A 24,345-nucleotide genomic window follows, 5' to 3' on the forward strand; every position below is an offset into this window, starting at 1 on the left:
CTGTGTTTTTATGGTGTACGGGTTGCCAGTCATCATGCCCGTTCAGTCTATGTCCTGTTTAGTGACTTGGACGCAAAAGGTCTGATCTGTGAAAGGTTTTTGTTGTTTAGTTTTTTTGTGATGTGATCAATGGACATCTATCCACCGGAAATTGTATTTAAGGCACCAGATCATTTGGTACAGTCCATTGAAAAGCTACCAGAGGGTAATGAACTTGTGATTTAGAGGTGAAAAGCTCTATAAACTATTCCAAATCCAATCTGCTATCCTTTAATATTTAATTTAAAATTAAGTAGTGGAGGGAACATTAATGTCATATTTTTATTGACAAATTAAATAAAAATGTTTTCTGCAGCTTTCTTCTCTGCTTTAGTGAATTAATGTTATGTCAGCGTGAAGCTCCAGTGTCTCTTGCAATTGTGAAAGTGACAAGTCCTATTTAAGATTTTTACAACATAAAATGAGGAATAATTCAGTACTAAAAATATGTAAAGTGGAATGGTGAGAGACATCAGCATAATAAAATTATGAACATTAGGTCAGAATTTGCACGATGCCATTAACAGTTAGTTCTGATGGTATATTACATTTATAGTAATGATAACTTTTAGCAAAAATGTTTTATTTTAGTACCTGTATAAATACAGCTACACTTGCATGCTACATGTGCATATAGAGAGAGAGAGCAGGAAAACATGATGACACAGCTAATGCTGAGCTACTGTATAACAAGGCTACACACATCAATGGTTGTTGCTGATATTATTACATTATTAGGACCTGGTAATGTAAGTGTGAGTCTTATTTACAGTTTTTCAATGTTATATTTTATATGATTAAGAAAAACGAGTTTAAGGCTTGCAGTACAGCACTTGCCTAGTGCTTCACACCTTGAAGCTACTATACAAACTGTAAGCAATGTTCACAGTACCTCATGGGGTAGGTAAATGTTGGTATCTAAATTTTTACAGAAGAGAAGCTGAGACAGAAGAGTGAAGTAACTTGCCCAAGCCACAAAAAATGGTACAAGATTCATTTCTTTATCAATCACTTCTTGAGGAAAACCCACACAGTTCCAAGCCATGGGATAATCAGTTGTTTGCCTGTTTGTTTATATTCAAGTGTACTTTTCTGATCTTGTGTGGGTGCATTGATGATTGTTTGTTTCCATTTCTACTGGTACCTAACATTGGAAATATTTTGAGATCAATAAAAACAATGGTTTTGTAAATGAACAAAGGCACTTTATTCAGGATAATTGAATGCAAACAAGGTGAGGAGAAAATTGAAAGGAGGGTGTTGTAAGAAGGCTGACCTCTGGTATCACAATCACACCAAGTAACCTATTTCATAGGGCAGCAGTGTGAGGAGAAGCCAGAAGAAATTGGCAAAAGAAAGGGAGGATGACAGAGGAATATTATTCTAATCACAGTTTGTTTTGATTATACAGGTCATTGATGAGAGCTGAGATTTTAATGTGCGCACTACTGAGTAAGTGACTCTCAGGAAAGTAGTACTAATTTGTTTGAGCTTATTCCATTATTGGTCCCTTTGGTAATTCAGGAAAAAGTATTTTCCCCCTTAAACTAAAACCTCCAGGCAAGGAAGAGTCTATTTTGCTTTTTTAAAAATGCCTCTCTTGTCCTAAATGGAATGCTGCTGTAGTTTACCCTCTCCTCAGATAGATTTAATTTGATGCCCAGTCTCTTATGATCCTCTGTGCCAACTGCAGAAGTACAGCAGGAATAGCAGTAGCCATCTTGGAAAAATGTAAGTGAATTTCTTTGTTTTGTGTCATTTTCACCTTTCATGTGCACTTGAACATGTTTTTTTTCCATGGAGGACATTTTGGGTTAGGGTTAGGGTTTCTCAGGAAATGTCTCTAACCTCGTGTCTGACAAACTTAAAAAATCAGCAAAAGAAAAGATAAGTTTAACTTTTTGCAGGACGAGGCTATTGATTATACTGACAGAGATGGTGGTCTCAGTTCATTGGATGAACGGAAAAAGTTCAAGAAATCCATGCTTGTAGCTTGCATTTGCTATCTAAGTATAACAATTGGCCATTAATGTTTTTTAATATTTTATTCATGTTTTTTAAACTGCCCATTTTACACCTATAGTAAATCCATCCACAAATCTGGCCTAATTACTCCAGTGAATTTCTACTTGTGAAAGTAGAAAGGTACCACATGTTTTTCCTTTGAACTCTCAATATTGGAGGCACTTCCTCTTCTTTCTCGTAGTCAGTGGCAGAAACTTGAAACTTGACACCAAGAGCGAAAGCATTACCTGAGTAATAGCGTGTGGACTTGAATCACTGTCCCCAAGAGCATAGTAACTAACAGCTTGTGGTTTAGTCTGTTGAACTACTTGGTGTTTTTGACCCCTTATTGTCCTTGTGTTTGTAGCATTCTTGTTCTTTTCCCCTTGGAAAAGACTGCAGAATGTTTTAGCTATATAATAACAACAATTAAAAAAAACAAACAGCTATTAAGTAAACAGCTTAACACTGCAGAGCTGAAGAGGAGCTGCAGTTGAGGAATAATAGACTGCGCAAGCCGGGATTGTCTTGCTGGCCTCTTTGAACAAAAGAGAGTATTTTCCCAGGGGGCAAAATTAATTCCAGCTTTTTAGTGATGTGCACCTTGTTGGAGTGGCAAGACTTTTTGGAGAAAGTTGTTTTTAGCCCTTTCAAAGCACTATGACTTCATGTTTCCTGATGGGAATTGAATCTGCTGAAATTTTAGTTGTATTTATTTCACTGTCAATTTAAGATCAGCTGGAGTAGAAAGAAAGGTGTATGAGTGACATTTCAGTTAATCCCCACCTGCAATATAATTGCAATGGGAACGCTGGATGTCAACAAGGTTGAAGAAAGAGGAAAAGAGAGAAGCATCATTGAGGTAGGATTATGAAGATGTTGGAAGCAGCCAAATCTGCTTCTCCCAGCGTTCACAGGTCCCTTTGTTTCTCCAAATATGCCTACTTTATTATTTCTTGACCGCAGTAAAGCCTTTTGCTCAGCAGGGCAACCTGCAAGGTTTACACTCTCTCTTAAAATCCAACGTCAAATACTAGGTTGGATTCAGTTTACTACACTGTATTGACATGTTTGAGGCTTCTTCCTCTGCCTACCCTCCTTTCCCCCACTTTCTTCAACTCATACTAATAATGTCCATCCTGCATATTGCAGTTATACTGATTTATAGGAGACTGGTTGGGGATTAACTGAAATGTCACTCAAATTTCGTTCTTACTGATCCAGCCAACCAAATGAGGGTGGTGGTGGTCCAGGGCGGGGGGAGGAGAGGGACATGGAAAAGTGTCAGGGTTCTTTGAAAGCATGTTCAGACCTGGTTAGATAATCATTTGGGGTTGGAATCAGGAGCTGTGAGAAACAACTGTGATCACTAGAAATGAGAAGGGCACAGATGTGGGTGGTTATAATCCCCTCAGTGGTAATCTGTTTGACTTGTTTGTCACAACTCTGGGTGGGAGTACTTGCTGAAGAATCATGGGTATCAAGGCCCATTATTCCAGACCCTAAGATAGGGCTTGGGGGTGAGACTAAAGGCACTACAGTTTCTTTCCAGGGGATGGAACATTGCTGCATTTTGCAGGTACAGTGCACCCTCACATGGTGAACAGGACTTCTTTCATAGGACAGGACTGTGGCTGGAAGGAGCTGCAATCTACTTATGTCTGGGCAATGAAATGCCCATAAGCCTTTGAGGTTTACAGTGAAAATAGACTGGAAAGACTTTAGACCACTGGGAACTGTTCTAGCTCATTTGTTCTGAGGTTTGGAGTCAAAACAGTTCACCAGAACTGTGCACAAAGACCTTTAAACTGAATATAGTGTTGAGAACCTTATTGAGAGCCATTCAGTGGGTAAGGCTGGCAAGTTCAGGCTAGCCTTTTGTGTTGTTGCCACTGCCTCCGCTGTTTGAAAAGTTGACTTTAGGAGTATGAATAAGGCTACGTTTTAGTCATGGATATTTTTAGTAAAAGTTACAGACAGGTCAAGGGCAATAAACAAAAATTCAAGGCCTTTGACCTGTCCATGAATTTTACTAAAAATATGAGTGAATAAAACTTGGGTGGTGGCTGCCCAGGGGCCCGGCAGGTTCTGGATGAGGATGGCCCAGCTACTTGAGGAGCAGGGTGGCAGTGTGCAGCCTGGGACCGGTGCTTGCGCGGGGGGGGAGTTGGTGGGGCCGGCAGGCTCCCTACCTGGCTCCGTGCCTCCCTCCTCCACCCAGCAGCAGCCAAGTTTGGGTATGGGAGGAGGCGGGGAGTTGGGGCACAGGATTGGGTGAGGCAGGATCTGGGTGGCCTTTTCCTGGGGGAGCTCTTCGGAAGCGGCAAGTCCCCCTCTGTCAGCTGCTAGGAGGAAGCATGGCCAGGCAGCTCTGCACGCTGCCTCCACCTGCAGGCACCACAGCTCCAGCGCCTATTGGCCGCAGTTCCTGGCCAATAAGAGCTGTGAAGCCAGTGCTATGAGTAGAGGCAGCACACAGAGCTGCTTGCCTACATCGCCGCCTAGCAGCTGACCGAAGGGGATGTCACCGCAGATAAGCGCTGCCCAGAGCCTGCCTCACCTCACCCCCTGCCCCCTCCCACACCCAAGTTCGGCTTTTCGGGGGAGGGCATGGTGGCCTGAGACTGCCTCAGCAGTGGCCGGTGTGCCTGCTGCAGGGGCTGCCTGAGCTGCCCCTGAGCTAGGCACACCGGTGGCTGCAGATATCACAGAGGTCACAGAAGGTCATGGAATCTGTGACGTCTGTAACAAACTCTCAGCCTTAAGTGTGAGCCGTTTCCTCTAAAGATGCAGTGACCAACTAATCTTGTATAAAGTTCTGTCCTTGCTCCTTTCTGTAATATCTTCTATATCAACTGCTGTGGATGTTAGACAGCTTTAAGACTATTTTATGCAAGGTTGAATTAAAGTACAAATGTTTTAAAGTATTTTGTGTGATATGTAATGTGTGTTTTTCCTGTAATGGTATATTAAATGTATGCATCTCTTTTAAACAATAATTATTTGTTTACTTTTTATTTTTATTTCATGATTTGCATCCTCACAATTTTCAACTGGATGAGAGAAAGAAGAGATCACGTTAACCTTAAAACTTGCTGCTGTCAGTTTATTGGGCTGTATAAAGTTGTATACTACACAGTGTATTTGTTTAGTAGAACCGCAAACTTAGAATACTGCCCTTGGCATTGAATGCTACACTCATCCATTCATTTTCATGATTTATATTCACTGTGGGCTTCTAATGTTAAACAAGGGAATTCAGACATGTTCCATAACACATTTACTGTAACATGATACCGTGAACTAAACTTACTGTTATTTATCTTTTTTCTTTTCTTTTTTTTTTTTAATTTTCTCTTGTTGCAGCATAAAGCCAAGGTAGAAGCTATGACCTTAGACCTTGCTTCTCTTCACAGTGTGCAGCACTTTGCTGAAGCATTCAAATCCAAGAATGTGTAAGTAGTCAGGCAGAGGATTGTATATCATAACTTCTTGTTATTTTAATGTCTTTATCAGCTGAGCACAATTGGTAGAATTCATCACAGTTGGATTGACTTAGAAACTACAATAGCTGAATTCAGCTTTTTCACAGGAACCAAATGGTCTTTTTCCGATGTGCATATTTTTGCATCAGTTAAAGAGTATTTATTTTTACACAGAGTGAAAATTAATTACAGATCTCTGACAGTTCAGTGTATAATTCCAATGTTAATGGGGCATTGATACCTCTGTGACTGTTGAATACGGCCAAAGCTAAAATATATCCAAAACGGCTTAGGCAACTTTTGTCAGGTTTCCAGTGGTTTGGAAGACAGCCTGGGGTCAGGGATGAGCACTCTCTCAGCTCTCTCTCTGTTTCTTTTTTTAAAAGTGTTTAAAAAAAATAATCCTACGGGCCAAGGGGCTTTATTTTCCAGACCTATCCATGAAGTGGTTCGCTTTGAAAATTGAAATTAAGTAAGATGGCAAGTTCACTTAACTATTGGACAACTTATATTGAAATAATCAGGCAAGATTCCAAATGGTTTGATTTAGACTGAACAGTTTAATTAATCACAAACTTTAAGGTATGATTTGGAATCATTAAGTACCAGCTGTTGAGGATAAATTCTACCCATTGTGCTTTAACCCACATTTTGGCCTACTCTGATCGTTATGACTGTTCAAACCTAGTAGTGATTTCCCCCCCCCCCCACAAATATTTCTGTAACATAAACCTCCTACTATACTTCCCAAGAGAGAACACACTTTTACAGCTTTGGAGGGGAAAATATTGTAGTGGCAAAAATATTGTGTAGAAAGAATGGTTTTGGTTTTTTTTGCTTTTGAGATACTGCCAAAGCTAAATCTCACATGGATAGACAGATGACATTTGAGTACTTACAGGTCTTTCAGATTCAGAGAACTGTCAAAAACTGAATTTCAATACCAGTTACTTTACTGCCAAAAATCCTGTGTAACTATTCTTATCATATCACATCTTCCTACATTAAAACTTTCTTGTGTATAAAACATAATGACAAATGGTAGAAACATTGCCATATTTGAGTACCGACCACTCTCATACTGTTAGAAGAGAGAAGCATTCTGATTTTACTGTTTCTTGGTTCTTACCAAAGAAAAAAGTGTAGAAGGATCCTAACTTTTTTTCCTGTGCAATTCTTAACTTGATTTGAATGCTGCAGTTCCATGTCATTGTCACCCAGTCTGAACCATTGAGTATACTTATATCTTTAAACCAGAAAGGGGAAGCATGCTCAATTCAAATTTTCCTGGAGGTCTTAAAATCTGCAAAAGTCTCACCCATTGCCATCTAAAGCATGAGACAATGTAGAATCAATTTCTTAATGCAAATCATGTCCATTTTGCTTTTGTGCAGTATATTAGAGGTAGCAGCTCATCCCCTTTGGCTTTATTTTGTCTTTCTGTTATGGAAAGTTTTTTTTCTTATTTTTTCACTCCTTTTTTCATTTCAGTTTGGAAAGTGTCACTAGTACTGTCTAAGTGATATTATACTATAGGTCAGTGTTTTTAGCCACAGCTGTGCCTTGCATCTTGAACCCTTATGCTGTGTGTGTGTGAGAGAGAGAGAGAGAGAGGGAGAGAGATCTCAAGCATTACAGAACAGCTTAAAGTTTGTGTCTGTCATAAGACTTGTGAGCTTTGAACAGTATTTTTGTTTAAATTGTGATGGTGGATGGAAGCCAGATACCACACGTAGCTGGGAACAGTAGATATTTTATCTGATACAGAGGAGCAGGTACCTCCTTACAATCATCTGCACTGGTAGAGGAATGGGCTAGAAGACCTACTATATCTTTCTGTCTCTGATTTCTGTGATTTTTAAACTGTGTCTAGGTATGCTCAGAAAAGCGATTCTGTAGCAGTAGTGTCTTGTTACTTCATTGCCTGCTGTGTGTGTCTTGCAAAACATCCGTATGCTAATAACTGTTTTTATCTGTAGTTTATTAGTGTCTAGGGCCCAATTGGATCAGTCCCCTTGTACTTGGTGCTGTACAAACAAACTTACAGAATTCAGGATCTTACAATTGTATGGATAGATTATGGTGCGTTCTTCACATTTTCTCAGGAGAGTAAAGGGCATCCAGAGCACAGGGAGCAGCTTCTCTAGGGCTCCTGTACCCCCTCCCCCTACATGTAGGTGGGAAGGGGTGGAGCCATGACTGCTAGCACTCTCCCCCTCCCCATTGCAGTGTGCCAGCCAGAATAGCTGTGCTTGTGCATCAGGAAATGTCTACTTGGCACAGCGTACAGCTTTTTACAATCACCAAATGCCTATTTCTTGAACCCCTGGCACCGTACCAATAAAATAGCTTCACAAGAGAAACACGACAGTGTCTTCTGCTTCCTACATCAGCGACAACATTATCAGCTGAGTTCTGATTCCTGAGTCTAAGTGGTGGTGATATGTGGAGCAAAAAGAGCACACATTTTCAGATATCAAGTAGTGCGGCAGTGCTAGTAATTAAGGAGAAAGGGTAAACAAACCTAATTTGATATGTAAGCAATTCTGGGATACAAATGGCAATCCCAAGGTGCAATTTTTACAATCCCTTTTCTGATAATAACCCTGTGAATGGAAAAACAATCTTTCTCTCATCTCCCTAGCCTGTCGTCACCAGGCTACGGAGCAATAAGGAACTATTTGATCCTTTAAAAATGTAATTTTTATTGCAATGTATTTTGCTAAAGAAGCCACTGGTGTTATGGTCTGTTTAACCTCTTAGACTTCTGGAGCTGAAGATGGGTCTCTCAGGCTCTTTCAGAAATCTCCTCTGTCCATTATTGCCTCAATGGGAAGCGCCCAGGCTCTTCATCAGCTAACATTTTCAGGGGCTGCTCCCCTGTTGACTGGAACTGAATAAAACAGAATGTGGGCTTTGATGTTCAAGCCCTCCTACCTCCCAGGTGCTGATTCTGACTCTAGGGAATGATATCAGATATCAGGCTGGAGGGAAGGATATCCGGAGATGCACTGAGTATGCTCAAGGTCCCCCCATTATTCTAGATGAGGTGCAGGTTTTTCCTTGTCTAACAGTAAATCAGGGAAGACCCTTAAAGGGGTCATGTGATCCCAAGTCCTTTCCCTGGGTAAGAGATCTAAAACGGATCCATTCCAGTATAAAGGCATTTCTGAACTAGAAATACCCAAAACATCGAAGCATCCTTGGAGGGGGTTTAACAAGTCAGTCAGACAATTTCTAGGTAGCAAATCCTGGTCATTGATCAAGCTTCTTTCTTTTTCTTTCTTTTAAAAGAGAGAGGGAGATATTTGCCTCCTTTAGAATATGAGAGTCTGAGTATTTCTGGTAGAAACTTGAAGAATGAAAACAATTTCATTGTCACAGGGTGACTGCTGCCTTTAAGGGGGAGCCAGGTTTAGTGCACCTGTGACTCGTCAGATAACTCCCAACTGGGCTTTAAAAATAGCACCTGGACCGCATAAAGGAGAGCTACCTGACAGCAGAATGGAAGAGTCAGGGAGAGGCAGATACCCCTCAGCTGATGGGGTAAATACTTGGTGGGGTGTATGGGGGTTAATGCAATCCTTCCTCCTGCTGAGGGTAGAGGGACCACCAGGTGCCAGCAGTGGGAGAGAAGGGGAGGTGTCTGCCACTGTCACTCCGAATGGGGAATTTACCCATGGGGAAGAGGAAGGGTCCTTGTTGCAGTATGCCTAGGGTCTCAGATTGCCTTACTTTGGCCTGGTTTCATGGGTGATGGACAACTGTCCGTAGGAAGACAAGACAGTAAGAATTTAAAAAATGCTTAGAAAAATGACTCCATCTGAACATGGGTTGTGACTAAAGGATTCCACAGAAGCAAATTCTTCACAAACAACCAGTTCAGGAACATTATACTGTTGTTGGTTCATTTCAGAGTCCAGTCTCAGTCACAGCTTGGTTACATCTCAGAATTTTAGCATGGATTGTGGTATGTGCTTATGTAATCCTGATTTGTGACCCACCCATCCCCTCCACCAGCGTGGCTGCACTTTCACCTTTCCCGCTAAAATGATTCTCTAACTAAAAGTGTTAGCAGTTGGATGAGAGCAGAACATATTTCAATCCCAGCTGTAGTGGACCTTCTACTGAAGTTGTGTAAGATGCACCCCTTTTATCATATCCAGCCTTCTCCCTTTCAATAGTTATAAACCCAGGTGATTTATTGGATGCCTCTGTTGTGGAAACCTCAAAGAATTTGCCTATTTATGATTGTTCTAAAAACCATTGAGCTAAAAACCACTGATTTGTCATCAGCTGCTTTTTGTCCAGTTGAAAGAGCCAGACCATCCAATTTTCTGTATCAGGAGGTTATTAGGCTTTAGAACTGCAAGATAGTGAACCAAGTCTTCTCTTAAATGCTTTATCCAGCACACACGATATGAGAGATTGGGGTCTCCGTTATCACCCTTTATAAACACATTTGCTGCCCTGATGTACAGGCAAGCATCATAGCATTTGCATCTAGTTCATTTGTAACTGTTTGGTGGTTCTGAGTCCATGATAGTTGATAATGCTTGCCAAAGAGTGTGGTTTGCAAATGTTACATTTGGAAAACTCCTTAGTAACTAACTTTGTTTAATCACCATATACTTCACTAAAACTATCTTGCTGTTACTGACAGAGAGATCTAATACTCCAGTTCTAAATCTGCAAAATATCAACCTTGTCTTCATTGTTCCATAGTACCTGCATACCCACTATATAAGACCGTTGCACAACTGGATGCAGTTAGAGGTCTCTCTCTGCTCGTGAGTGGACAATCACAGTATTGCAGTTGAAATTTGAGGTGCATCTCCTACCATGCCTTCTGGCTCAAACTAAAGCCATCTTGAGCCAGACAGTAGAAAAATCAAACCAATTTTAGTTAACCTTAGGAAGAAAATAATAAAAGGAAGAAAGATCTGATTAATTTTGGGAAATAACATTTTTAGAAGGTATTTCAATTTTATATACATTCATCACCATTTTAAAAAGGCAGCACTTGCCAGCCATTACCATTTAGTAGTATCGAAGCTGAAAGTAACACTTTACCCTTGCACAGCACTCTTCATGCGTAGATTCTCCCTGCAGTTATTTTCCTGTTTTTAAAATAAGATACCTCTGTGGTAAGATTTGGCAGTTGCTGACTGTTTAATCATTCCTATTGTAGAGGGCAGCGGTTACCAATTATGTTTCTGCACTTGAAAAGTTTAGTCTCCTTTTTCCTCATCCATACTCAAGTAGAGAGGACCAGACTTTCAGTTGCGCTCCTTAACTGCACCCTAGCACTCTGTGAATGAACTATTTTTTTCAAGTTGCAAGCAGAAGGATGCTGAGATCTTGTGAGTGCAGTTAAAATTTCAGCGTATGCTGAAATTTTGCCCCAGAATATTACTGCTCTTTGAATTTTCCTATACTGGAAATTTTTCTATACTGCAATTGACATGTTGGACATTTGTTAGGTTGTGTTCACTCATTTTAACTATAAAGGCATCATAGGCACAATTTAATGGTTTTATACATAATATATATAAAAATAAAGCTCTTTAACAAATTGTTGCGTAGTTAACGCCTGACATCTAATTCACCCCAAAAACTGTGTGGCTATGATTTAAATGAATAATCAGCATTCACATTATGCCAGTATGCTTAAAAGTTCCATAGAAGATTTTTGTGCCCGATACAATTGTTGTCACTGCATATTGTACTTCAGAATTTGAATATATTTTCTTTATAAGTCTGTAAATCCCTTTGGCACATATAGAAATACATTCCATGAATTAGAGCTAGTAACAGTTGAACTATTCAATTTGTCTTTTGAGCTTAGAATAGTTTTGGCATTCTGTCAGTGCTACTCAGACATAAAGCAATGTTCCAGCCAACATTGTAGATTGAAGAGACATCTAAAAAGGATCCACATTAACTTAAATATGCAAACAAGTGCATAGCTGAGAAGTTACTGTTGCAGACAGCAGATATCTTACATTTAAATAAGATCAAAGGCTGACTACATTTGAAATGTATGTAGTAAAATTAGGGTAAAACTTTTACGTGTGGTGGTATTGTGCTTTACTAAAACCTGGGGACTGGCTGACTGCGTAAATGTTTTCTTTTTTTCTAAGCTCTGCTCCATTGTTACTCTGTCTCGGTTGAAAGTGTCAAGCTATGTGACTCCAGCAGCTGCTAATCAGTATTTTTGAAATTAAAAACCTAAACTTGACCCCACCTCAGTGGAAGCAGAGATTACTTGCTCACCAGATCACTTCAATTTCATTTGATATATCAGATATAAATGTGTGTCTATATGAGGTAAAAATTAATTTGAGTGGACACTTCACTTGTGTGTGCGCACTTGCACTAGAATTTTAAACCAGGATTCAAACTAGGAAGATGCTGATGTGACACTTTCACAATTGCTTTCTCTAAAATGCGTTGGGTTGCCACTTCTCTTTGGCGGGTGACCCTGACTCTTCATCAAACTACAGATGTTTTTGGCATCTGAGGCTGTTGGGGCTGTTTTTACCATTCAGGGTACCCAAGTATTGACTTTTGGCATTTTGGCTCAGTCTACATCTAACTTCTTGGCTTTGAAAATAAAGAGAATGAAAAAAGAGACCACTTTCTTTTGAACTTGTTTGTGCTTCCGCTTTAGTACAGCCAAGATCAGTGCTGCTCTTGGTGCTAGAAGGATATTTGAAACTATCTTTGGTAACATCTCTGGCCAAAACTGCAGCACAAGGGGTAATACTGACAGATTTCAAAGTAAGTGGTCCCACCTTCACCTAGTGCAGGAGTTTTTTAGGTGGTGGTAACGCTTAGAGGGTCAGAGAGTAGAGTAAAGCATCGGAGGCCCTCTGAGGAAATCCTGCATGGAGCTTTACTACAGAACTGGGCCCTAATTTAATATATAAATTTGAACTAAAAAAATAAATAAATCCATCAATCTGTGATATTGTTAGTGGTCTATGTTTATGAAATACAAGTTTATAGATTACGTAATAAAATTCCTATTAAATTCTCTAATGAAAGGTGAAACACAAATGCTTAGTAGAAACCCCACTCCATAAAGATCAAGCAATAATAAGTTCTCTTTTCTCCCTGATCGTTAAGTCAAAAGCCTGGGTAAATAGATGGGTCTTCCAGCATGCTTAAAAACTCAAGCTTTGTTGGAGAAGTGCAGAGAGAAAGTTCCATAGTTGCCTCCAGATCCCACGTGTCTACATCTCTGGGCTCTTAAGTTGAGCATTTTGCATGACAACATCTCTTGGGGAGGAACACAGCTACAGCCTGTATAGCATGCTTCACTAATCCAGTTTGGAGGTGATAAAGGTCATGGATATCTGATGAAGTCACCTGGCAAAAGAAAAGGTCACAATCTGCTGTTCTGGCAGGTTGGGTGGGGAAGAGGGGGAGAGAGAGAGAGAATCTTTAAATTGAGCAAATTTTAATTTAGGAATCACTGAGATAATAAATACAGCACCTAACAATGGCATGATAAGAGAATCATTTTCTGAGTAGAAATACACTTCAGAGGCAGAAACTATGTTCCCGAATAAAGAATCCAATCTATTTCCACAAGATTTAACCAACCATGAGGACCAAATTCGGTATATAAGCATGTAAAATATTTATGATTTAATAAGCATGATTAAAAATATTTTGCTGCAAATGAAGTAGTAAGCATTTGCAGTTTTATCGTTTGATGGGTAATGAGAAAATAAAAACAGTATGTGTGTATTGATATTTTAACTTTAACAAAACATGAATATCGCAAAGGACAGCAGTAACTATTTAGTATATAGTTTAAATATATTTAGTCTTTTGTGTAAAGCATCAGACGAGACAATCAGAACAGAGTGAGACGGAATCATTGGGCAGAAAAGTATGGTTGCTTTACTGGCGATGTAAGAAGGGCCACTCATTTGCCAAATGTCTTAATCCTAGAATCCAAAACCTTATGTTTTACTCTGGCAAGGTTGTATTTCTTCATTAGCTATTCCCAAGGTGCAGGAAATCCCAGAGGATGTCAAAGTATATCAATTTTTATCATAATGTGAATTTTTTCAGATCTGAATGGCAGAATGCAGCTGCTGGGGGGTTTTTGAACTCTGTTACAGTTGCACATATCTCCAGGCAAAACAGAGAAAGGAGTTGTCATTGGCAAGTAAAATGTATGAAATGTTTTACTGTTCAAATGATCAACTGTGGTCTTGAAAACATTTTCTAAGGACTTTGCTATTTCCCATGATAGGTATAAAAAAAAAAATGACAAAAAAGAGGCAGATTACTTCTTTTATAATATACTTTTTCTGCTTTTAAGGGATGCTTTGTGCATATAGTTAAAATCGTACCTCTTGAAATATATGCTGAAACAACAAATCATTCCACAATTATTGTAAAAATTAATATTAATTGTGCACTTCCAGCAGGTTTATGCTTAATAAGTGCCTGTAAATGTTTATAAAAAATGAATTACAATCAGAATTTGATAAAAAAAAAAAAAATGCACTTTTTCACTTGAAAGTGGAAAACTGTCCCAAGTGAATGCCTGTAACAACAGAGTAAAGTTTACCAGACTCTGGACACTTTCCTTGCTGCTGCCTGTAGCATTCTGGGCAGCAGAGAGAAAAGCTTCTCCTCCTCCACGCCTGAGGTTGCAGACAATAAGGTAGCTTTCTAGTGGTGGAGAAACTCATGACTGCAATAGGATTTGAGGGCAGGAAAAAGAGAGAGGACAAAGCTCCTTTTTCTTCCCAACAGTCAGAAAGGAGGGAAAACTGCAAAGTTATATGGGTGCTGAGCTCAGACCAATGTGAAAGTTGGGAGGGGTCACATTAATGTCCAAGGAGAGTGGTCAGGTGGGAAGTCTAGTCTTCCCACCCCAGCTCGCATGCTCCCGTTTTCAACAGCTAGGAGAGCGAGAAATACTAAAAGTGGTGGGAAGAGACATACTAGCTTGCAGAGGCTTCCATGCAGAATAGTAACATGCATTTTGGGTTTCATAGCTGTGCCAGGACACAGGAACTGGACCTAAAATAATGTTTTTTCAGGTCACAGTTTGGTTTGAAATGCTGCCTGGTGCGGGCATATTAGGGCGGAGTGGAGAGTTGACATTGGTTCTGGTTTATCCCAATACTCTAAGTGTGGCACTTTCTGTGAGAGAGAGTTGTAATTGATGCCGGGTTATAACCCTGGAAAAGAAAGTCCAGTGTGGTGGCTAATGATGCCTGAGTATGAGAAATGTAGTAGACATGACTCCCGTAGAAGAAGGAAGCAAGACATACTGATATGCTTGGATGATAAAATCCTTTTTAGTGAAATGGAGCACACTGATGAAATGTGAGTCATACCTCAGTGTGGAACATCAGTTTATCTGCCTCAGTGCTCTCAAGTACAGAGACTCTTGATCTGAATTTAATAATATGCCCTACTACTAGAAGTTGATGAACAGAGGTGGAATCCTGGGTGTTGGTTTGGGTTTCTGCAGGAGTCTGGGGAATCAGGGTCTCTGGAGCCAATATGTGGTGACTAAGATGCTCTAAATCAGTTCTTCCATAACCTATTTGAGAAGTTCAGGAGGAGTGGTAGAGGAGGGAAGGTGTATGTCCAGGGACTGAACTGGTCAAAGGAGACGGTATCCACAGTAGTAAGTCAAAACAAAACAAAAAAAAAATTGACTTACCTTGACCTTTATTTTTTTAACTTCCTTCTGTAAACATTTCAAATGACAAAGTGTGTGTGGTGGGGGCAAGGGAATTCCTAAGCCCCAGGATTTCTAATATCACATAGTATATTTACAGTGTGTAAAATAGCTGAATGTATGAGTCATGACATGTTGACAAATTAAACTCTGTCTGAATTCTCTTATTTCAAATCTAACTCCATGTTGTAGTTTTAGGTAAAATCCCACATTTAGATTATTTTTGTAGGAGTTCTGAGGGTGGGATAGATGTAAGAAAAGCCAACTGCAGGGTAACATTGCACATGTTGTATGAATTATTTCCTGATATTTTTAAGGCAGAACCTGCCTTCCTTGTTCAAATGCTGACCTTTTAGTTTTATATGTAGAAGAACAAGCCCCCCACAAAGAGCAGGACTAGGCCTGTCTGCTGGTCTTTGGACATCTATCTAACATCTACGCTCTTATATCACCATAGTATCTGAGCACGTTCCCAGATTTAAAAAAAATAACCAGCAATATCAGTATTTTTCCCTTCCTTCACAGAAGGAAGGAGTAAGTTACTTGATAAGATTTGCTGGTTTTTTATGTACGTCCATTGTTGTGCGAGAGGACGTACTGGCAGGAAAAAAACAAGACAAAAGAGTGAGTTTTACCTTTAGTTGTGAGTGCAGTCAGATATTGGTCACTTTTTTTTTAAGAAAGTTCTGGATTCACAGAAGTGCTGAATAATGTGGGGGAGAGGACTTTGCTGTATGGGCCTGTTCAGATGAGGTTTCTGGAGGCAGATGGACAGTTGCCCATAATGGCCTTGGAGTTTGAGCTGAGGGAAGGAGCTTAGCTATTTCAGTCCATTTCCATTCACTCATGCAGCCTCTTGGAGGTCGGGGAGGTGTATTTGCTGATCAACAGTGTCAAACGCTTCAAAGAGGTACAGCAGGATGAGAGTGGATGTATTTCTCCTGTCTGTGGATAAGAGGAGATCATCCATCTGGGCTACAGGTGCTGTCTGTGTATCTTGCCTTGAAGTGAAGCCTGTCTGACAGGCATCTGGAATATAGGAATCTGACAGATGGCATTGGAGACTCTGTTAGTGGGAGCTCTAGGTGTTCTCTACTATCCCACCATGTAAGAAAGACTAATATCAGAGTCACAACTGGTGGCTCAGATTGCCCTCATTATTACCATGACTTCTGTTTGTGTAAATGGGCTGAATTTCAAAAAGACGAGCATTGTTCTAGGCTTAGCTTGCGTCTAGGCTAAGTTTATTGTGTCTTGTGGTCCATGAGACTATCTTGGGTGAATTTTCTGTGAAATAAGATGCTTTTTCACAGCATGAGGTGCCCAGTTTCTGGGGTTTATTGGAACAAGTGTGGGTTTAAAGTTATGTGACAGAAAAGTTTGTGAAAAGAAAGGGTTGTGACTTTGCTTCTTCTGTAGCAGAGGAGAAGTCACATTTCTCTGCATCCATTTGTGGCTGTGACATAGGTCTACAGTTGCTTATGGGACTTAGGGGATATGGCAAAGCCTTTTCTGTTAAATTTCTGTATAATTCCAAACAGTATGAACTTTTCAAATCACTTGAGAAGTGCCCCAGATGGTGTGACATTCTGCTTCATGGGAAGATTTGAGAAGTATTCCCTTTGCATAACGCTCTAGTTAACTATTTCATTGTGCTTTAAATGGGGGAACAGCAAAGCCAAAAACTGCATTGACATTTTGGTGTGTTTGTTTAACCTCCTAATGCATGGGCTACATTTGTTGGAAAATATTATTCTTCCATTTGCAAATCTCCAGTAATTAATTCCCTTGAAAGTAGCTACTGCTGCACAGGGCCAGTTCACAAGAGTGTTGACAGATCATAGTTTTGCATCATATGCTAACAAATTGATTATTAAATTCTATAGTGAATTGATTTATAGAGATGACTTAATTTCCCTATCTCTTCATTTATTAACATACTCTGTATATTTTCAAACAGTGCGCAGTTTCTATTTGGATTACTTTATTTCTTCTAATAGTAGATTCAGCATAGCACATATGATCTGAATAACTTGTCCAAGTACAAGAGTTAGTGACTTGTCATGGATATGTGAAGTGCACAAGGCTGGAGATATTTTTAAGGCATTAATAGAAAAAATACCCTTGCTAATTCAGAGCACTTTTTACAGTTACCAAATTCTAATTACTCATCAGAATAGAGGGAGGGTTTTTTTACAATCACAGTACTGCTTGCAGTTAAAACATTACATTCTTGGGTCTGCTATGCTGGGGATGGTAAGAAACTGTGACATTGTACTGTGATAGAGCAGCTTGTATGCTGGTCCCAATACATACTTAAATTGTAATGGTAGAATGCATTAGCTCAGTTGGTGCAATGTAAGTCACTAGCTGAAGACATTTTAAGGAGACATAAGGGTAAATGCTTAAAACACTGTATAAGGTTTTAGCTGTCTGGTGCTTACAGAAATGTCAAATAGGAGTCATACAGTTAAAGAGAGCTGCCTCATAGTGTCAACACTAGGCATAAACATAACAGAAAATCCTGCCTTGCAGCTGACTTTTTTTGTTGCTATTTACCTGTACCTTTGATGAAGAATAGTAGCAGACTACTTTAAATGCAGAAGATTATTTTATAGGGGTCATAACGAAGGCTAATGCAGACTGCCCCAGTTTCTTAATAAACTGGTGAAATCAAGGTCATAGTCCTGCTATCCACTAAAACTATTTCAGTCATAAAGCAAGGCTTTAGTATCAGATGTGTGGCTTGAATTGTCATACAGCCTGAACATTCAGATACTGCACAATGAGATGTTCAGTGATAAAAAGCACTGCACCTTGGAAACTAGAATCTGTCCTTGGTGGCTGAAATTCATGATCATACAAGGGCTGTTACATGGCTAATGTGAAATAAGTAGGTGATCTTTGTTCTTATTGGGTAGGTGTCCACATCACAAAAAACTACCATCACACTTGACACTTATTGGCCCCTTGTTAGCAGTCTCACTAGGGAGACCAGTGATTTAACAGACGTGGATCCTGAATTATCCTCTCAGTTCAAAAGGTGGTCCTTCCAGAACTGAAATGAGGCTTTGTAGACATCTCTGCTGATGCTGCCCTCTGGGTAAAGAGGACTTCAGCTTCCAGGACTGTAAGTCTTGCATCATTTACAAACACTAAAATTAACTAAAAAAAAAAAAAATTAAAAAAATCTGCTACTAACCATTTAGCTAGGGGATTTGATTAAAGTGTTTCTATTTTTATTATTTGTATATTTTTGTACAGATAAAACTAATTATTGTGATAGAATACTGTAGAGATTCATAATTTTAGAGACTCTCTTGAATCTTAATTACTTTTAGTTAAAAAAAAACAAACTTTTAGTAAAAGATGTTTCAAAAATAAAAACCTCATTAAAAAGAGGCAGGAGTAATTCTCCCTTTTTATAAAACTCAATTACATTCCTTTACCATTAAAAATTCACAGTATTTTATAGTTTTATATTCTGGAATCCTGGTTTTAATTAATTGAGCTGACAGGTTTAGGTACAGGGTACATATTTTGCCTCTGGTAGTTACTGTGTAATTAGCATTAATGAAGGATATTAAAATGTGGTTACGTAGAATAAAGTCCAGGTTCATATGTGGGCTCATTCTGTCTTATTGTGTTCTCTTATATCAGATTGTGTCGTTTTATGTGGTATTCATTTGCCTTATAAATTTAAAGTCCAACTGAAAGTAACAATGAAGGATATTCTTTTTATTGTCATTGGTGCATTGAGAATTCACAGTACAGTGTCTTGTCATAAAGTCATTGCCAAGTACCAACTACAACATTTATATTAATATACCTCACAAACTAGCTTTTTATTTTTGAGGGAAAAAGATGTCTTGTAGCTAGGACACTAATTCATAAATTAAATCATCAGGAAAATATGAAAAAGTAAGATAATATATATTCACAGTGTAAGCAGAAACTAAATTAAGCACTGTCCCTTGATTTTTATATGCTGAAGATCTGCAAAAATTAATGAAAGTTGATTAATCGTGTATCTATGATAAATGTACACGAGGCTAACCCCTGCCCCTTGTTCCCAGCAGGTGTATACTAGAAAAGCAGTGTATATGTGGAGATGTTTAACAGACCATCCACTGCATTAAATAGAGGTTTGGGGTGCCTGGCAGGGAGAGGCATGGGCGTGGCCAGTGAATCCATGGTTAGATAGCTGGAAGGGACAGTAGCCTTTATAGGGGAAGCACAATAAGCATGGGCAGAACTACAACCTAGGAGTTGGAGTAGTGGTGCTCCTGAGCAGTTTTCTGGGTGCTCTACACCCTGGGGAGGGGACCCCTTCACTCTGACACTGATGGAACTCCACTGTGTCATGTCAGCCCACTTGCAGTTAGTGGCAAATGACAGGATTTGATTCACTGTCTATTCGTAATTCCAGATAGTTAAAAGTGCCTTATGTAAATCAAACCTACAATTATGAAAGAACTGCATGAAGATCAATAATTTTTTAATATTTAAGTACTCAGTGTTTCCTGTTTAGTTTTTATTTGTACATTTCAATGGATTTTTTGCACATCTCTTTTGTGACCTGCTTTCCTGTCTTTCACTTAGTCAGGATGTGTGTGCACATCTGACGGCAGCATTTGACCTGTAATATAGATCTACATATTTCAAGATGAGGGAACTTTGAGCCAATAGCAGACACACACTGGTGACATACTGTGGTTTCCACTGTTTACAAACTGCAGCACAGTTCTAAATCAGTATTATACTCCTGTCTAAAAAGACGTATATATCTTATTTGCAAATGAATTCTTCCAGAAGCTTCACATAAACTTTGAGGTGATACTGAGTCATCTAACACTTCATGAGATGCATTCTCTGAAGGTTTGTGACTTTGTATTCCTTATGGCAAGCACCACATACACCCTCATTTTTTTGTGATTGCAAAATAAACTGAGACAGAAATGAATACTGGCATTTCATATGAGTGTTGTGCAGTTGCAATTCAGGTGCGGGGCTAATTGTGCCTACAAAAGGAAAGTTGCCCTTATAAAAATATGGTCTTATGCTTCTGTGTAGGTTCTCTGGGATGGTCATCCTTTGTTCCTTCCATCCATTCCTACTGTGTAGAGTAGGATTGCACAGGTGAAACACAGGCAGACTTTGACCCAGGATGCTTGAACAGAAACATAGAGCCACATTTTCAAAAATGCAGCCTCCCTTTCACATGCTTAGAATAGCCACAGTTTATTTTGCAAGTGTAAAATGTGGGAGCAAAAGAAAGCAGAAGCCCCGGCCATTAGTAAATGTACTTCATAGGGCTTGCATGTGTTTCAATATTTTCCTCTAAAGGTTTCTGTGAAGCTTCTTCAAGAATGAACCTAAAGATAAAAATATGAGACTATTGACAACTGATCAGACATCATTACATTACTATTTTAGAACTGTGACATAGTGAACTGTTTCCGGGTTTCTAGGTGAAATTTATTTTTAACTAAAGGTTTTTATCTGTCTTTCTATCTGTCTAATCTCACTGATGATAACATTCTCGGTATTGTCATATTAAACTGATGTCTGTCACTCCTTTTTTTAATTTCCCAAAAATTCTTTTAGATAATTAGGTTATAATTGAAGATGGGATTTTCAACAGTGCTTAAAAGGTGCTTAGTGCCTAATTACTTTAGGCTTCTTTGGAATTCCAAGTCTTAATTTTTGGCATTTCTCATAGGATTGTCTCTGTAGAACCCCAATACTGGGATGCATGGGCCCTGCTGCTGCAGCCTTGGAACCATCTAGAAAAGTGGTGATCATTGGCTTGTGGACTTGTCCTCTTATGGTACACAGGGAAGAATGGCCCACAGCCATCCCATCATCAGGCAGTGGTTAGTTGAAACAGAAGACAAATGAACCATTCTTCTGTTTCCCTATACTTGCACTTTGTTCTGTTTTAAATTATACACTTCTGGGTTGGTTAGGTGTTTGTAAAAATTAGAGCTTTTTAGCGTGACTTTGCCTATTTTGGAGTTAAATACGTGACATGGCTGACAGATAAAAAGTTGGGTTTTAAAAGGTGTCAGGTCTGCAGTACTTAAATGTCCATGATGTCTGTGCATGAAGGTGACTTGGATGGAGACTGATCAGCTTGTGTAATCTTTACTCCTTGGGCACATTAAGACCAGGAATATGGGGTAAAATTCCTATGGTTAGAGGAATTATGTTTCGCAGATTTAGCCTGCCAAATTTGAGCCTGTTCCCTGCTTTGGAGGTTTAATGACATCTGGAGTAGAATATCTGGAGGATCTGTCTAATATATCTATGCATGTCAGCCATCCATCTAGTATCCACTCTTTTTCTGACCATTCTAAACCCTGTGTTGATGGTGGACCTGTGAAGTATTTGAGCTCCAGTTGTTCAGTTACCTTTGTTTTTGTTTTGTTTTTCCAGTGGAAGTTCTGAAATGATAAGAAGGTGGCATAAATCAAGATAACAATACATTTAATTAATCTAATTCTTTATACTTTTTTATTTACTTGATTTGATTTAATTTTTTAATGTCAGCATGTCTTGTTGATTATTCAGGCCACTCCATATGCTGATCTGCAATGCTGCTGTTTTTGCTGCTCCGTGGTCCTTGACAGAAGATGACCTAGAGGCCACCTTCCAGGTGAATCACCTGGGGCATTTTTACCTTGTCCAACTGCTTGAAGACATTCTACGCCACTCATCTCCAGCAAGAGTTGTGATGGTTTCATCAGAATCACACAGGTTTGTTAAAATCACTTGATTTAGTTCTGATTGGCCCTTTCTGCAATCCTTGGGATGAAACCACCACACTAGAAATACCAAACTTTAAAATAAAAATACCAATCCTATAGTGCTTACTCTTGTTTGAGCAATCCTTTTTAAACTCAGTAGGATTACTCATATACAGGATCTGTCCCTGAGATTCTATGTGCATATAAGTTTCATAATACTGCATAGGTCGGTCTTGGTCACTCTTTGTATGAATGCAGATTTTTCACTGCACTTCAGGCCACTCATTGATTTTGCTAGGAGATGGAATAATAATTGATTAAATCTGAATGGCATGACCTTTATTGATTTGTCATTCAACAACTTCAACATCTTACCAAGAAGAATGTGCAGTTATTCTAGCAGGAGAAACAATGCAATTAAAGACTGCTAGATGAAATCCAATTGTTTTGTAATGAGAAATTGGGGAATTCAGTGCAGACATTAGCTGTATAATTGTAGGAAGGGAAGTTTGTTAGTTAGTCTATATTAGAAATCTGGCTGTGCCTCTTTTGGTTAAATTTTCGATTAAGATATCAGATGGCACTTCTCTCCGATTACCTTTAGGAGTCCAATTTTGCAAAAAGCACAATATGAAATTTCAGACGTTTGCAGTGTTTTAGAATGTTTTTAATAACTGAAGAGCAAAGTTTTTAAAAAGACAAAATAATTACTACCTGCAGTAGATTATGGTCCAGATTTTAAAGGTAGTTAGGCATTGCTGTACTTAATGTTGCAACAGCTAACCGATTTAGACTCCTAAATCCCTCTTTCAAAAGTGATTTAGGCAATAAGGAGTCTAAATCCCACCTACTGTCAATGGTATTTTAGTGCAGTAATGCCTAAATACCTTTAAAAATCTGGGCCTCAGGGCCCAATTCTGAATTCTTTCTGTATCAAAATCACATGATGTCTTCAGATTTAGTTCAGAATGTGCAGGGATTGCAGGATTATTAGGCCCATCATGGCCTGCTTTAAAACATTATTGTTGATTTCTATTTCACTATTTTGCATGGTGTGCTAGAGATTTAGCAAAGCAAGAGGAAAAATGTGCAACTACTTTTATTTATTTATTTCTGCACTGTTTTAAGAGACCCAGAATGAAGCTTATTTTTTTAATCATGTTTCCATAGAATGTAACCCTGGGGACCCGGTAGAGAGAGACCAGCCAAGGGTCAGACTGAAATCTTTATCACTTCCAAACAGAGGGGCTTATGGTATAAATGACACACTGAAGATAGATTTACTTTTACCATTTTAAATTTATGATGGCTGAAATCAAAGGAAGCAGTAGAAAATGCCAGTAATAATCCTCCCTGGTGTTAAAAGACATGAAACATCTAGTAATTAGGTGGTAACAAAATCTGGACATCCTTATCTTTGCAAATCACACCAGGTTTATGAAAGCAAGTTGCAGAGTCCTGTTAGGACTGAGGGAGGCTACTGTGGGGCAGGCAAGATAGCTTTAGAAATAAATCTGCCAACTCCAATCACTTGCCAGATGTGGAGGGCACAATGGGATATGTATAAATGAGCTGTTATTTAATGGCAGATTATGTTGAATTGTCAGCTGCTTGTTTCCCTTTGTAAGCTTGTATCTCAAATAGTATTTTAAATGACATCTTTGGTTGTTTTTTTCCCCCTTAAGTGCTGTGTGGAACTAGAGCTCATATCTTTACACAGATTTATCTTTGTTTTGAAAAATAAGATTATTGTAAAGTGCTCATGGCTCATCTCATTCAGTTAGCAAAGTTTTATGGAAACCTAGGAAAAAATTAGTCACTGTGCATGTCAGAATATAATTACTAATCCAACCTATTGCTTTTCTGTTTTAGGGGTTCATTTCTTGTGTCTTAGATCATATTTAAACATTTTAAATAATTTTTAAATGGCTGTCTTTTCTAGCTGTTCAGTGACAATAAGCTGATGCAGAGAGCTAGTTTAGAGAGCAGGTCTTAATACTGGGAGTACTTTCCAACTTATTTGAGAACTCTGAGCCTTAAACTGTGTTGTAAAACAGAAGTGTTGATATCTAGTTACTTCCATAAACCTTGGCTGAATCTTTTTGTTGGAATCAAGACTCCCTGTTAGGGGGAAAATAAAGTCCTATGTTTGCAGAAATTATTATGCTAGACTTCTCTGAGGCAAAACATTTATTTGCCTCTCTGGTCCTTTGCTCTATTTTATTTTCTTATCTGAATTCAGTGCAAATGAATTGAGTTGTCATTTTATAAATAGTTCAAGTGCATCATACAAAAATAAGAATAAGTAAATTGACTTTCCTCCTATCTTTATTTCTGTATGGTTAAT

The 24,345-nt window shown here is 38.9% G+C and overlaps 1 protein-coding gene across 7 annotated transcripts in view; it reads left to right on the plus strand.

The window, feature by feature from the left end:
* The window catches only part of WWOX (WW domain containing oxidoreductase), a 660,294-nt gene that overhangs the window by 159,252 nt on the left and 476,697 nt on the right, over positions 1-24,345 (plus strand). For all 7 annotated transcript variants that reach the window (XR_012657285.1, XM_032768123.2, XM_032768125.2 and 4 more), the window contains exons 6-7: positions 5,410-5,498; positions 21,823-22,008. Coding sequence is in view for 6 of the 7 variants with exons in the window: in XM_032768123.2 (XP_032624014.1) it covers positions 5,410-5,498; positions 21,823-22,008 (275 nt within the window). In the remaining variant the exon portion in view is untranslated. The remainder of the gene's footprint in view (positions 1-5,409; positions 5,499-21,822; positions 22,009-24,345) is intronic.

The sequence above is a fragment of the Chelonoidis abingdonii genome, chromosome 19, assembly GCF_003597395.2.
Source record: "Chelonoidis abingdonii isolate Lonesome George chromosome 19, CheloAbing_2.0, whole genome shotgun sequence".
Taxonomy (NCBI): Eukaryota; Metazoa; Chordata; order Testudines; family Testudinidae; genus Chelonoidis; species Chelonoidis abingdonii.